Source organism: Gymnoscopelus microlampas (assembly GCF_963454915.1).
Source record: "Gymnoscopelus microlampas genome assembly, chromosome: 19".
Lineage (NCBI taxonomy): Eukaryota > Metazoa > Chordata > Actinopteri > Myctophiformes > Myctophidae > Gymnoscopelus > Gymnoscopelus microlampas.
This window is the reverse complement of record NC_139956.1, coordinates 34,544,062-34,560,952: the sequence shown is the minus strand read 5'-3', so window position 1 is coordinate 34,560,952 and position 16,891 is coordinate 34,544,062. Positions and strand designations below refer to the sequence as shown.

At 41.5% G+C, this 16,891-nt stretch overlaps 1 protein-coding gene across 2 annotated transcripts; it reads right to left on the bottom strand.

The window, feature by feature from the left end:
• Window positions 1-1,388: 1,388 nt before the first annotated feature.
• LOC311035429 (GTPase IMAP family member 8-like) lies at window positions 1,389-10,827 on the bottom strand. 2 transcript variants are annotated; one of them, XM_084043615.1, is made up of 7 exons: window positions 10,692-10,827; window positions 6,213-6,266; window positions 5,395-6,111; window positions 4,032-4,733; window positions 3,643-3,761; window positions 2,263-3,091; window positions 1,389-1,942 (listed from the first exon to the last, which is right to left on the bottom strand). In XM_084043615.1, the coding sequence occupies exons 2-7, from the start codon at window positions 6,241-6,243 to the stop codon at window positions 1,737-1,739; spliced, it is 2,604 nt and encodes an 867-aa protein (XP_083899741.1). In that variant the 5' UTR covers window positions 6,244-6,266; window positions 10,692-10,827; the 3' UTR covers window positions 1,389-1,736. The 2 variants fall into 2 exon arrangements, with proteins under 2 accessions (XP_083899741.1, XP_083899742.1); XM_084043616.1 differs by lacking the exon at window positions 10,692-10,827 and having other exon boundaries at window positions 6,213-6,302.
• Between the last annotated feature and the right edge of the window lie 6,064 nt (window positions 10,828-16,891).

Here is a 16,891-nt window from a genome sequence, read left to right as displayed (position 1 = left end):
TATGATTTAAATTTGAGATAAAATATCTACTTTACATTAAAACTTCAGCATCTGCTGTTCCATGTATAGTTCTGTGACACAGGATTCATGTCTCCACTGAAGAAAAGCACACATTTGATTTGTCATAATATACAATTAATCAGTCACTTTCTCCACAGTAAACACATAATTGAATAGAGGTAGTTAGACAATAGAGATAAAACCTGATAAAATAATTTCCAGTAGGCCTACTGTACTTTTACATGAACCAGTGATTTATTTAATGATACATATATATATATATATATATATACTGTATAGGATATGCAGGATCCCACACATGAAATGGAGTATAAAACAAACAAAAACAAATGTCATCTACTGTATAATGAATCCATCTTAATTCACAATGATTCGGGAGGTACTGTATGAGAATAGTAAAATGAATTCATAATTCATAGAAACAACAGTGATAATAATGGACATATTAGTATTTTTTTTTACATATTAGTTTTAAAAGCATTTTTGGCATCTTTGTAAATCTGATTTAGTAATTTATAACAGTATGATTTTTTTTTGTAGATCATTAGCTAACATCAACATGTCAAAATAAGTATGACCCTAAACCATCATACATTAACATGTAAAGACAAACACTATCTTTTCACTATCATTTCTGTGTGTGAGCTGATTGGTCCATGTGGGTCCATCAATATTGTCCATCAACAATTATTGTTTCTGAAAGAGAACGTGTGGAAGATCCGTCAACTGAAACCTTCACGTGCTCGCGCATGATGTTTTCATGGTGTGTTTTCATTGCAAGTGAATGTGTGGGGATTTTTCTCTTCTATGTCTTATTAAGGGTGACCGAGCCATCTCTGTGGCTGGTCCAAATGTATGGAACATCCTCCCACTTGTCAGATCTGCCCTTTCCCTTGACACTTTTAAATCTAGGTTAAAAACACACCGCATTTACCGTAGACTGCTTTCCCATGTTTTTACCTATATTGTCTTAGGTGTTTTCTGATGCAAAGTTTCAGCCAAATTGTCTGATCGGGTTGAAACCTTGCCCAAATTTGGAGTCATGCGTCATACTGTAGATGCGGTATGTTATGTATGCATATATGAAGAAAATTACTGGAGGTGCTTCTTTGGCCTACTGGCAGCGTGCATACAAAGTTTGGCAACACGCAGAAAGATGGACACACAGACTGACCCTCTTATAGACGACTAGCCTAACGCAGAGTTGCGCTTTAGGAAAAAAAAAGAAATAATAATCAACATCATCTTTATACGTATGGTGAAGGGGTGCAATCATTGTCCTTATTTGCCTTGTTCAGAATTTTTCACAAAGTATCTCCTGAGATCCTTCAAATATATATATTTTTAATTGAGTAAATACAAAATGAAATGTGTGTGAGTGACTCCAGATAGCTCAGTCAGAAGAGCACAAGGTTCTGGGTTTGTTCCGGGGCACTGCCAACTCAGCGTATGAGTTGCACAGCTTGGTTAACTATAAATCGTGCAGTAAATACTGCAGTAGGGAGCTGATGGTGCGTGTGTTGCACTCCTTAAAACATAGCAGTGGCTGCACACACTTAGCCCAAGTGCCAATAACGTTTATTAAGGACGCAGAGAGATAAAAGACCAAATAAAAAGTGTTGCGCTCCTCCTCAGCAGTCCATCTCCCGGGGGTATAGCACATTGAAAATGGGATAGACTCCCTCGTTCTCGGCTGATACCGACAATAAGATGATTCATAGATTTGAATCATCTTCATCTGTCACACTCATCGCATCAGTAGTGATAGCTTCACTCATGGTGCCATATCCTGAAGAGCGATATCCCTTCCTCGGCGAAGAGGGCGATGTTGAACCAAGATGTTTCTTCAACAGCCAATCAGAAACCTTGTCAGGTGACCAGCAGTATGAACTTCCTGTTTCAGATGGTGTTCCGCCACTCACTGGAACAGAAGACAACAGACATTTAAAATGATGATATGCAAGAAGTGATGGCAACTGATTATTTATATTATCATCATTATCAATAATAATAATGATGATGAATACAAAAGGAAAATATTACAGACATACGGTTACTATTACAATTTTTGCAAGTTTATTTAACGTGTATGAGCACTAATATTAAAAGAGGAATGTTTATTCAAGTCTAGGTAACTTTTTTCAAGTGTCTAAATGGATGAAAAAAAAATACATTTTGAAAAGTCACAGTAAGAACGATCACATTGAAGTCTGTTAGCAGATCAATAACAGTGATACTCACCACTTGGAGGCAGGATATCCATGCTATCCCTTCTTCTCTTGACGGCTGGCAGGGTTCGTTCTTCTGGCTCCATCACCACAAACTTCAACATCCTGTCTATCATCTCCTCATCTCTCCTTCTACTTTCTTCCTCTCTCTCGTCTTCTCTCAACTCCTCTCTCCTCCTCCATTCTTCCTCTCTCTTCTCCTCATTCTTCTTCCATTCTTCTTCTCTTCTGTTCCATTCTTCAGCAGTGAATGTTTGCTCTCCTTTCGGTCTTTCCAACAGTGTCTTCTGTCTTGTCCCATGTCCCACCATGAAGTGTCCTGTGTCTCTGACAGACCTGTCTTTTCTGGACTCTAAAGGTCCAAAGTGTCCTCTGTTCCTCGTCACCATGTCTTCTATTTTCTCCATCAGCTCTGTTACTTCTGAAATCTCCCACTTGGAGAACTGGAGAACATGGTACCTGTAGCCACATTTCTCCAGGAGCCACTTCAGTGGTTCTCCTTCAGACTCGATGTACTCCTCAACCCGTCTAGCTCCCAGCCACCATCCCCATGTGAACAGAACCAGAGCGTGTCTCCAGACTTTGTCCCCCAGCAGCTTCATGTGTTCTTCCACTGATCTCCTGTCGGCTTCAGAGAAACTGGACATGGCAGAAACAGTCAACAGGACAGCATGGGGTCCAGGAGAACACAGAGCCAGTCCACGTAGAAGAACGTCTTTGATCTTCTGTGATGGAGAGGTAGTGGACCAGTCTGGACAGTTCACCACACTAACGTTTCTTTCAGCAACTTGTCTCTGTCGTCTGACACATTCTGTCTGTAGTTTATTCTGTGTTTTAAACTCCTGGAATATGAGGATAATGCATGTTAATAATTAAACCTTCATTCTATTCTGTCATCATTCCCCTCTCAATCTTGACAGATATTAATTTGCTGGATGTAACATTCTCCATCACTTTGTCTAACATTGCAACAGGAACAAAAAAACAGGGGAAAAAAACAGAAATTAACTATATGGAATAATTTAACAACCTAAATATATCTGACTAGCGTAGAGCGAAGAGCTATTAAATGGAAGTCAACATAATTGCTAACAGAGACAGTTGATTTTTAACAACTGAATTTAAACTAGAAAAAGTGCTCCTTGGAGCACAGGTCTCCGCCAGGACAGGTAGGTTATTGTGGCCTCCTGGTGGCGCTATAATAGGCCAATGTGAAAAGGGTGTCATTTCTTCTTAGGCTTTTCACGGTAATCAGACACTGCATTCATGATTTGTTGATCATAATGTTCATTGGTCACATGATGCTCAAACATTCATGACAGCAGATACTTACACCTAAGTAAACATTTTAGTTTGTTTTATACCTGCATAAAAATTATGCAATATTACTCACCTTGAATATGTTTTCTGTAAACACAGACTCCTGCAGTATGCACTCACCAGCTGTGCTCCTCCCAGACTGCTTTCCTCCAACCAACATCAGTCTCACATCTGGTAGACTCTGATGTTCTCCTGACAGACACAAACTCAACAATCAACACTGATTTGACTATTTAGGGCCTGGATTAATTGGAATTATTACATAAACATTTCTGACTGAACTGACCACAGAGAGTTAGAAGTAATGCATTGCTCATATGATATTAGATGTTATATTACCATATAATCAATTATGTAAATGTAATTATCAAACTTTATACAGGCAGGCAGGCAGGCGGGCAGGTGACAGACAGGCAGACAGACAGACAGACAGACAGACAGACAGACAGACATTTTTGTCACCTTCAAACAGAGCTTTCAGAACAGCTCTTTGTCTGCGGGTCCTGGTCATGAATGTATGGACACGAACCCCTATGTTGCTCTTCCTCCCTGACAACTTCTCTGAAACATCTTCACCAACTTCATAGTGTCCACCTCTGTTTCCTGCCACCATCTCCTCTATCTTCTCTAGCAGCCCTGTGACTTGTGTGACGTCATCTTTCTTCTTATTGTTGAAGACATGGTATCTGTTCCCACATTTATCAACAAGCCAGCGGAGGTTTTCCCCTTCTGTCTCAATGTGCTGCTCAATGCTGGTGTCTCCCAGCCAGTCTCCAGACGTGAACAGTGCAATAGTGTGACTCCACACTCCCTGTGTCAGAAGTGTCATGTGTTCTTCTACTGCTACTTTCTTTGTATTGGTGAATGCTTCATCAACAGGAACCAAGAGAAGAACAGCATGTGGTCCAGGAGGACAAAGACTCATACTGTTCTGGATCTCCAGTTTGTCCATCTCTGAAGTGTCCTGCCGTGTACTGTTGTAGTACCAGCCTGGTACATCTACCACTATCAGATGTCTCCCTTCTACTTCGCCATATCTGACCTGACTGGGTTCTGACCCATGACCAACTTTAAAAACAGAACTTCCACCCAGAATGGTGTTTCCTGTTGAACTCTTCCCAGACCAATACTGTCCCATCAACAGAATCCTGCAGTCAGTCATTCCTGTCAGAGAAAACATTTTTTACTTGCACTGACACTTTTGTTTAAAAGGATCTTGGCTAATAAGCCAAATATGCCTTAATGCATTATAATTTTCCTCTATAACTAACATATACAATTAAAAACACCTTATATTAATATACATAAATACAATACAATATATTATATTGTATTTATTTTAGAAATAGTTAATCTTTCACTCAATAGGGGCAATGCCCGTCGCAAGTTGATGATGTCATTTGCCCATGTGTGGTCTAGCCCTATGGAGTGTACGGGAATGCATGTGCAAAAAAACATATTTAAAATATTGATTTGATGCTCATATTAGCCATAGAAAGTATTAAGTTGTTTTTTATTTTCACATGCATTCCATAAATTCCATGGGGCTAGACCACACATGGGCAAATGACATCATCAACTTTCAAGGGGCATTGGCCCTATTGAGTGAAAGATGAACTATTTCAAAAATAAATACAATATTTAAGGAGTTTTTCATTTTACATTTTAGTTATAGAGGATAATTATAATGTACTAAGGCATATTTGGCTTATTAGCCAGGGATCATTTTAAGAAACAACGCCACAATGTCCATGCTATGCTCTTAATATCAAATGAATTTGACTGAAAATGAACATGAAATATTCTTTGTTGAAGTAAAACATACCAATATCTTTTGAAAGTCCAGTTGTTTGTTTCTGAGCGTCTGCCTTCCTTTGCCCTGCTCTTTTTCTGATAGTTTTCTCCATCTCCTCCAAACCCTCTAAGACATGTTTTTCTGTCTCATAGTGACTAACATTACTAGTCACTATCTGATCTAGCTTCTCCAACAGCTCTGTGACCTGACTTCTATCTTCTCTGTCACTGATGTTAAGAACATGGTAGCGGCCTTTACATTTCTGCGTAAGATATTTCAAGTTATCATCAGATCTAATGAGATCTCTCCCAAGTTTAATTTTGTCTTTATCAGCTACAGTGAACACCACAATAGTATGACTCCACACTCTGTCACCGAGAAGACTCATATGCTCCTCTACTGACATGCCTGTCCCTACATCTGTGGTGTCCAATGGCATCACTAGGAGAAAGACATTGGGTCCTGGAGGACACTGATTCACACTCTGTTGGATTTCTAACTGAGTCCGTTTTGGGGTCAGATCTAGGGGATAAGCAGACTTCCATCCTGGTGTGTTGACTACAGTGACCTTTCTCCCTGACACAAACTCTTGTCTCACAACATTCTTAGCTGATCTTTTCTTTGTGTCAAAACCATCTCTGGCACTGCCCAGGATGATGTTTCCCACTGAACTCTTTCCACTTGGGTTGCGTTCGCATCTTCCCCCGATCAGAACAATTCTCAGTTCTGTCAGTTTGCTGTTCTTGCCTGGTTGGAAAAAAAGGGGAAAAAATAAATATTCATGAAGATCACAGATGTGACTAACCAGTATCAGTTTCATTATTTTGTCAGTTTTTAATCGAACTCACCTCTGACGGAATCTGAGGTTCCACTTGACATCCTGTCTACAGCTGTTGCTTGAACTGCAAAACAATGCAATAAGTCACATTAATCTAATTATGTATTATTATTGCTGTGATTATGCTTAAACAATATATCTGCACACTGGTACATGATGACATAATACACATATAGCAACACAGCCCACTGCAGGATTGTGTCCCTATATGTGATGGTGTTGAGTAATACATCCCCTCTCCCTTCCTGTTCATACTATACACCAGTGAGCCTGGTAAAGAGCAGTGGTAAAGTCCCTGCCCGGAGGTTGAGGGTTTGAATCCACCGTGGTGCAGCCGGCTGTGCCGGGCGTCTGTGTCAGAAGGGAAGCCGGGCGGGGAGTGTGATATTGATCATTGCAGGTACTCCTATGGGCTGGGGCGGCACCTGTCAGTGGGTATAGTGTTGGGCGGGAGGAAGGACTAAGGCTCTGAGTTCTCCCAGTGGGGGCTCCTCACTGGCAGGTGAGTCAGTGGGATAGCCGTGACAACACAGAAATGTGTGTGGGGACTGGGGAGGAATGAATTGGCAAAACAACTAAATTGGGAGAAAAAGGGGGTTAAAAAAAAGGGCCTACTCTAAATTTAAAAAAAATATATACTATACACCAGTGCTTGTAAAAGTGGGGTCCGGGGACCTCCAGTGAGGGGGTTCCAGGGGTCCCCAGCTAAATGCTCCTATAATTTGACAAAGCTCTGTGTGGGTGGTGAGCGGGTGGTGAGCCCAAAATCTCTTCTGCCCGGTTCTCCTCAGTGGATGGAGCAATTGATCTGAATTTGCACACAGCCATTGACCATTACCATGTGCACGGAAGCGAAGCCCGTTATTCGCTTTCCCCAAATGTCAGCTGTTTATTAGCGTTTTTGTGTTCACTGCCTCCCGGGTTGCCAAATCATGTGCGCATATCCCCCCACGTGTATGCTCTACTCTAGTGATTGATAATTAGGGTAATTCTGAGTGTACAAATGGAACCAAATGGATCCATGTTTACACTCTCAGAGTTAGGTGGTCCATGGTCTAATGCATACCAAACTGGGGGATCCTTGAAAATAAATAATTGAGAACCACTGTACTGTACTCCTACAGACTCCTCAGACTTCTACATGAGTAGTATCAACGTCTGCCCACTGGGGGGTGCTTTAGGCTCACTTTTGTTCCTCCACACGCTACAACCAACAGAGGAGTGTAAGGAGATGACAAAATCTCGCCTGCATTGCACTGCAAGTGTATGTGACAATGTGAACCTTGAACTTCAAACCTTGACTCCCTAATGAGTCACTATAAGACTACAACTAAAAGGCACACATTGGATTTTCAAATACTAAGGTATGAATAGCAGTTTCACAATAGTCTGGAATCCAGACTGATAGCTCTGTTAATCTCTTCTTCTTGTTTCTTTCACTGCAGAAGCAAGGTTATACATTAACATATGAAAACATTATCCTGTCTAAACCTGTGTGATTCCCAGACAATGGGTCAGGTTGGGACCCATTTTGGGTTCATACACACACCCAATTTTATGGCTCGTGAGTAAATTATGTTTTTTATTATTATTTTTTTTTTACATTTGCTACAAATAAATAAATAAAGTCAACCAATTTTCACAGGGATCAAAATTGTGAAAATATAGCTGTTCTACAATAAGCTTGAAGATCGGCTATTTTCACAAATATCTTTTAAAAAAAGAATAGGGTTTAAGAGATTCATAATGTGACACCAAATGTATCTTTGGGAACCGCTGCCCTTTACAAATCAGATGTTATCTGTTGTCTGTTGCTGCAGAATAAAGAGTACAGTAGCTGAGAGTAGACCAATGTTCCCAACTTTTTCCCATGGAACACCCCCTTCCTATATCGAACAAAAGTATGCACGCACGCACAACAAACACACCCACTCACACGCGTGTTACGCTCCACGTAGTTTTGTTTTTGTGTCTGGGATTTCTGTGTCCTCCCTGTAGTCTCTTCCTCTATCATTCCTGGCTTGAAGTCATCAATCATCTCTGCTGTCTATCAGTCATCAATTACCACATCTGCTGCTGATCAACTTGTTACCCGGTCCCTTCCCCACCAATAGTTTTTTCCCTTAACCCATTTGTCAGTCTCTGCTCCCATAACTCCACCTCCACCAATCAGACTCATCTGCTATCCTATAAAAAAGGGCTCTGTTTGCTTTAATCATCATCTCAAGTCTCAACCAGTTCATCTGTCTGCTTGTTGCCCTGTCTATTGTAGCGGAGTCTTTTGTTGTCGTGCGGCTGTAACCTTGTGTTTTGACAAGACAGAGCAATTTTTCAAACTTTTATACTTGCTCTCCTACCTTAAGAAGAGATCCACTAACCTGGTTCCTGTCAGATTTAAGAGAAACATTGGACAATGTACATTCAAGCACACAGCAACTGTAGCATGGAAAGAGTTACCTGCAGACCTTAGGAGTAGGTTACCCCAAAAAATGACTTATTTTCTATCAATTACACAACCCATGAAGCCTTCAATTCATGGAAATGTTTTTTTTTCTTTTTTTCGCATTCCTGAGCCAATAATTTGATGCCTGGCAGACGCTCCGGTAGGAAACTCAATTGACCTGCATTTGAGTCTCATTTTCCATTTTTTTGGGGGGGAAAATGAAAAATAAATAAATACAATAAATAAATATTAAATTAAATAAATGAAAAAGTTATAGAAAGAATACGGTCTCCTCACGTATTAGGAGGGTAGGATGAGTCACCAGAACCAAGGACGGGTGTTTTTGATGAATGTTAAAAATGGAGTTTGAATTTGTATAGGAAGGGGGCGTGTCTGATAACATTAATATCAAATATCTAAATACTGAATCAAGCAACTTAAAAAGCTGTTTGGGGGGCTGACAAAGACGAGAGCCTAAGTAGACGATAAAATGACCCAAATTTGTTTTGAAAGTGAAATATCCCTTTAAGTATAAAAGCACATCATGTAACATGACATAATTTGCACATACATAAAGGACCGCAATGGAAAAAAGCTGCTGGCAATGTATGTATTTTGTTTATTATCAACAAAGAGGTCAAAGGGTTTGACACACACACACACACACATACACACACACACACACACACACACACACATACACACACACACACACACACACACACACACACACACACACACACACACACACTCACACTCACACTCACACTCACACACTCACTAATACTTCCCTTATGAAAAACAGCAAAAAACACGATCTACAAGCTCACAGTGTGTCGCCATACAACGTATTGTGAGCTTGTGGATTGTCTATTTTAAAGATTTTGAGGACCTCTGTCAGCCCAGGGCCCACATAATCTTACTGACAGGCCCCTGGTTGCAGATACATGAGGTGGATGGGGGGGGGGGGGCGACGACAGTAAATGTACACTTTTGTTCCTCCACTCATAACCAGACTGATAACACTGTTCACACTAACACAGGATATAAGGTAACGATCAACCTCTCCCATGCTTACTGCTCCCGCTGACCCCAACACAACATGATCTATGATAGTACGATCATAAAACCTCCACCCACCTACATACAGTACTCTCACGTGGACTGTGCAACCGCACGCAAACACGTGCACGCACACAGACACAGACACACACACACACAGACACAGCCACACGCACGCACGCACGCACGCACGCACGCACGCACGCACGCACGCACGCACGCACGCACGCACGCACGCACGCACGCACGCACGCACGCACGCACACACACACACACACACACACACACACACACACACACACACACACACACACACACACACACACACACACACACACACACACACACTTATCTTGTAGACTCTAAAAATCCATCATCATCGTGTTCTCAAGGCGGAGCATTCTCTTTCAGTCATGTGATTTCTGGGACCCCATACAATATTTGTGTTGTTGAAAAGTTTCAGAAATATTCCAAAATTTGAATAAACACTGCAATATTCAATGTCTCCTTTATTGGCCATTAGTTTACAATATTTTAACTGTAATAAGGGAAAGGCCGTTTTGGTCTCAATGGATGTGGTACACTATGGTTACAAATAATAATAATAATAATAATTTAAAAAGTTACATGTTCATAACAAAATAACACTAAATTGGAATCATGCAATGTTATATCACCAAAATAACTACTGAATATGCAAATTGGTACACTCAATAAATAGTCCACTCTCAAAGTAATACTATAGTAACTATAACTAACTATAAAAGTATACTATAATGTAAACAATTATACCAGCCAATCTAGGCAGTCATTTAGCTTGCAGAGAATTAAGTGCAACTGTAACTATAAAACTGTAATATTATTTCAATATTATTTCAATGAAGATTGCAAATATTGGTTGATTGTTGAACGAGCTGCATCTAGAATGATCTGCTAGATTAATTATAATCATGCATGAAACACAAAGACAAAGCATGCACTTACTTTTTGGATAGACGGACACAGGTGTTCCAAGGGGAAACTGCTCATTAAACTGAAAAATATAAGCTGTTTTCTATGACCTCCGTACTATGTCCAGAGAAGCAGGTTGGGATGTTGTCCAGCAAGTGGACTGTTGGGAAGAGAGGCTACAGTATGCTGTGGAGCTTATCAGCAAAGCTCTCAGTAAAAAGGGTGTCTGGATGTTTGCCAATCTGCAAGTCCTACGATAGAGGGAGCCAGAGAGAGATCTCTGGCATTTACAATAAATGGTCACGGCATTTATAAGAAATGCTGTGACCATTTATTGTAAATGCCAGAGATCGCTCTCTGGCTCCCTCTATCGTAGGACTTGCAGATTGGCAAACATCCAGACACCACAGCATTTCTTGTAAATGCTGTGACCTGATGATGCAATGTACTGTACAGTTTCACATACACAGGCACTTATCCTGGTCTTACCTGCTGCTGCAAATGCACCCTGTTAATTCTACTGTATATTGTATGTAGCCGACTAACATTCCTTATTGTCTCCGCCAGGCCAAAAGGCATGCTTCCGTGTGTCTGTCCGTGCGTGCGTCATTCTGTCTGTGAACAGCTAATCTCCGGCACCGTTGGCATGATCGCAGCGAAACTGTGCACACACACTCCCTGGATCCCAATTCAGAACCTCTGCCCCAAATTTTTCACATGGGCCTGTTATAGCGCCACCAGGAGGCCGCTTTTTGACCTCCTACAGATTTTGTCCAAACAAAGCGTGCGATTTCCGTGAAATTTTGCACACACATTCCCACTAGGGAAGACATGCCACTTGAACATTTTCAAATCAGCCTCATGGTGGCGCTATAACAGGCCGATTCGTGTTTTTACCTATAACTGCACAGATCTGTGTAAAAATTTGTATGTGCACTCCCTAGAGGCCAAGGAAAAAGCTTTGCCCTGCATTTTTCACATCTGCCTTTCATAGCGCCACCAGGATGCCGACTTATGTAAAACACATTTTTGGATATTACTCCTTCAGATTTTATCCAAATTTCACGCAAACCGGTACACATGATCTCTATAGTCATGTGATCAAGACGTATCTGTTTGATTTTTCAAGTTCCATCCTGATTGGCTAAGACTGACATCTAAAGTTTGCAGGAGTGGCCCGTTTTGAACAAAATGCTGTGAATCATGAACGCAGCGTCCGATTGCGGTGAAACTTTGCACGCACATTTGCACTACGTTGAGGAACAAATGCCACCCTTTCAACATTGCCCTATTATAGCGCCACCAGGAGGCCGATTTTTACAAAACACTACATTACTCCTACAAATGTCCAAACATCACGCAAATCGGTACATATTATCTCTTTAGTCAAGTGATCAAGACGGATCCGTCCGATCCGAGCAATTTTTCACATTCCAGCCTGATTGGTAAATTCCGAACATTGCTGGCCCACACTAACCTACCTGACCTGGCGGAGACCCATGCTCCGAGGAGCAATTTTTCTAGTTGGGTCTGTTTTATTCTTGCATCAAAAAAGGAAAAGTAAATTACATGTATTTTTATTTACACGTTTCATTTAGGTGTTACTGACAGCATCAAGTTAGCAACAGTATGTATGGAACACACACTAATATATACTACTATATAATATAATACTAATGTACATACTAATACTAATATACTAATATATGTACAGTATGTATGTCAAATAGACAGGGCATTTACAATAAATGGTCACGGCATTTACAAGAAATGCTGTGACCATTTATTGTAAATGCCAGAGATCTCTCTCTGGCTCCCTCTATCGTAGGACTTGCAGATTGGCAAACATCCAGACACCACAGCATTTCTTGTAAATGATGTGACCTGATGATGCAATGTACTGTACAGTTTCACATACACAGGCACTTATCCTGGTCTTACCTGCTGCTGCAAATGCACCCTGTTAATTCTACTGTATATTGTGTGTAGCCGACTAACATTCCTTATTGTCTCCGCCAGGCCAAAAGGCATGGCGAGAGAGTATGTTTTGCCCCCTGTCCGTCCATCCTTCCGTGTGTCTGTCCGTGCGTGCGTCATTCTGTCTGTGAACAGCTAATCTCCGGCACCGTTGGCATGATCGCAGCGAAACTGTGCACACACACTCCCTGGATCCCAATTCAGAACCTCTGCCCCAAATTTTTCACATGGGCCTGTTATAGCGCCACCAGGAGGCCGCTTTTTGACCTCCTACAGATTTTGTCCAAACAAAGCGTGCGATTTCCGTGAAATTTTGCACACACATTCCCACTAGGGAAGACATGCCACTTGAACATTTTCAAATCAGCCTCATGGTGGCGCTATAACAGGCCGATTCGTGTTTTTACCTATAACTGCACAGATCTGTGTAAAAATTTGTATGTGCACTCCCTAGAGGCCAAGGAAAAAGCTTTGCCCTGCATTTTTCACATCTGCCTTTCATAGCGCCACCAGGATGCCGACTTATGTAAAACACATTTTTGGATATTACTCCTTCAGATTTTATCCAAATTTCACGCAAACCGGTACACATGATCTCTATAGTCATGTGATCAAGACGTATCTGTTTGATTTTTCAAGTTCCATCCTGATTGGCTAAGACTGACATCTAAAGTTTGCAGGAGTGGCCCGTTTTGAACAAAATGCTGTGAATCATGAACGCAGCGTCCGATTGCGGTGAAACTTTGCACGCACATTTGCACTACGTTGAGGAACAAATGCCACCCTTTCAACATTGCCCTATTATAGCGCCACCAGGAGGCCGATTTTTACAAAACACTACATTACTCCTACAAATGTCCAAACATCACGCAAATCGGTACATATTATCTCTTTAGTCAAGTGATCAAGACGGATCCGTCCGATCCGAGCAATTTTTCACATTCCAGCCTGATTGGTAAATTCCGAACATTGCTGGCCCACACTAACCTACCTGACCTGGCGGAGACCCATGCTCCGAGGAGCAATTTTTCTAGTTGGGTCTGTTTTATTCTTGCATCAAAAAAGGAAAAGTAAATTACATGTATTTTTATTTACACGTTTCATTTAGGTGTTACTGCCAGCATCAAGTTAACAACAGTATGATGGAACACACACTAATATATACTACTATATAATATCATACTAATATACACACTAATACTAATATACTAATATATGTACATGCAGTATGTATGTCAAATAGACAGGGCCCTCAGCTGTGAGTGTCTGTCTGTCTGTCTGTCTGCGTGCGTGCGTGCGTGCGTGCGTGCGTGCGTGCGTGCGTGCGTGTATGTGTTGGTACCCCATGCCAGATCCAACACTGTCCTAACCCACCTCCCCTTCTCTGATCAGAACATTTCCCTCTCCACCTTCACTAATACAGTGTGACACTCAATTAACCTTTTGAGAACCACATGAAAAACAAAATGGCTTCTGGTCGCATATTGTGTTCAAATGTGACCTGATCTACAGTCCTATAGATAAACTGAAAGGATAAACTCTCACGATGCTCGAGGTAGTTGAGGACTTCAAAAACTTGGTGCCTGGACTGCTTCATCGGAACAGGATCTGAAGGTCTGGAGGGCACTTGCCTGGAATGCCCTGCTCAGGATGAGGAGAGTGAAGAGGCAGATGTTCGTAGCTACAGTGGAGTCAGTGCTGCTGTATATGGGGCTGAGACATGGACCCTCACTGTGGAGTCAATACTGCTGTATGGGGCTGAGACATGGACCCTCACTGTGGAGTCAGTACTGCTGTATGGGGCTGAGACATGGACCCTCACAGTGGAGTCAGTGCTGTTGTATATGGGGCTGAGACATGGACCCTCACAGTGGAGTCAGTACTGCTGTATGGGGCTGAAACCTGGACCCTCACAGCACAACAGCAGCACCGTAGGAAGCCATTCCCAGTTGGGGGGGATATATTTGTACCGGCCCACATGCACGTGCTCCACACATGCACGCGCGCGCAGTCCTGGATGGCGTCTACACAAGAATGGTATGAATGGCACTTGATGTCACATGGGCAGACCACATCAGAAACGTGGTCCTCTACGGGGGCCTCCTGCGCTGTCATGTAGCCCCACCTCTTTAGATGTGGTAAAAAAAAGGTGCTTAAACTCTTTCCACTCAAGAGACAAATTTGAAGAGAATGGCAGCATCAAAGACCGTCCTGCATCTAATGTGTTTCCTTCTATGGGGAGAAGGTAAAATACCACAAATATTATGTTTTAATTTATTTTTTATTTTTACCTACAATCAAAATAAACAACCATTTATTTTGATATTTATATGTATATATTTTTGTTGCAGTTCATTTTGCTCAGTTGTCAGTGGTTGAACAGCAGAAGGATGTCGGAGACACCGTGACTATGAACTGCTCCGTTCAAGATCATTTCAAGATCTACTACTGGTACAAGAAAAGTTTTGGAGATAAACCTGAGCCATTAGCGTTCCGGAACAAGTACAATAAGAAAGCTACTATGTTCGAGAAATTTAACAATTCCCGTTTCTCGGTGGTCACAGGAGAAAGAAAAAATCATCTCAAGATCTCGGATGTGCAAATGTCAGACTCTGCAGTGTATTACTGTGGGATGTGGCGGGTTACTGAAATTCAGTTCCAAGACGGAATTATGCTCCATGTTAAAGGTTCCTCGTCCAGCATCCAAGCGATTGTCCAGCATCCTCCAGAGAAGAAGCCAGGAGAGTCGGTGACTCTGAACTGTACCGTCCACACTGCTGGTACTTACAACTGTATGGAGTCTGTGGCCTCATGTGGAGAGATACACTCGCAGTTGTCTGGAACTTGGACCAGGCTGAACATTGGCCTGGGCGTGGCACTGGTCCTTTTCATCATCCTGGTTATTGTCTTGTCTTCCATCATCTGCAAGTTCAAACGGGTAACCTGCATTCATAGTGGTAAGTGCTTTAACCAAAGCATTTTAATTTGGGGAATATTGTAAGAGTGTGGGGCCGTAGAGCAGACAGGAAAGGTTCATTCATTGTATATTGATTGAATACTTTATTAACACATTTGAAAACACAGTACGGTAATACAGTAACAAATCTATGTTAAAAGGATAACCCAAAAAGCACTCAATGCATCATGACATACAATTACTTATCAGCAACAACACTAAAACCAATAATAGATATGTTTACTGTGTGTGTGTGTGTGTGTGTGTGTGTGTGTGTGTGTGTGTGTGTGTGTGTGTGTGTGTGTGTGTGTGTGTGTGTGTGTGTGTGTGTAGGGAGACAGTGGGGGGCAGAGGATGCTTACTCACACACAGGGCTCCTTCCGTGGAGCTTTGTTTGCATCTCTGTGCCTTGTTGTCATATAGCATTATTTATTTTTTGTTTGTCTTCTAGGACATTCCCATGGTTTCTCAGTGTCTCCTACAAATACAGTGGTAGGTTTTATTTATTTATTTGACCTAATTCATCTTCTAAAGTTATTCTAGGGCCACAAAGTCCACTCCTGTGTCGTGTTCCTCTGATCATGATTTTCTTGTGTGTTTTATAACACAAGGACCAGAATGACGTCAACCTCCATTATGCTGCTTTGAGTCTCAGCAAGAAGAGCAGACCTGCAAGACCACAGACAAACAACATGGAGAGTGACACTGTGTATTCTGGAGTTAGAGTTAGACAATAGATGAAAAAGGTGTCAAAACAATGACAAAGGACACACCCACAGCTGGGTGCTGGATCAAAACTTCAACAGTAGAAAAATTATAAAATTATAAAAACATTGTGGAATTTGTTATCGTGTACCACAAATACAAATTCTGCAATGGGAGCATCATACTGTGTGCAGAGTTAGACAGCATTGGATAGTAGACAGCCGTGTCGTAGATCTGTTCTATCTACTTTGAGTTTGTGGGGCTCAGCACTTATACACTTATGTTCAAGACCACAGAAGAACAAAAACAAGATTGTGTATGCTAGATAATAAACATAATATATTTGTTACATGGACCCACGGGTCTGAAATAAAGATTATACAGTATATATCTACTATCCACTACCAGGCCCATTGTCCGTGGAGGTGCGGGGGTGTACATAAGTCATAACAGTGGCCCTGATCACTACTTTGTGGGGATTAGCACCCATATACTTATGACTGAGTTAACAAAATTAAGACTTATTATATTGGAGCTTTCAGCTGAGCTTTCAGCTTTCAGCTGTTGAAAAAAACGCATGCAATAGCAATTAATA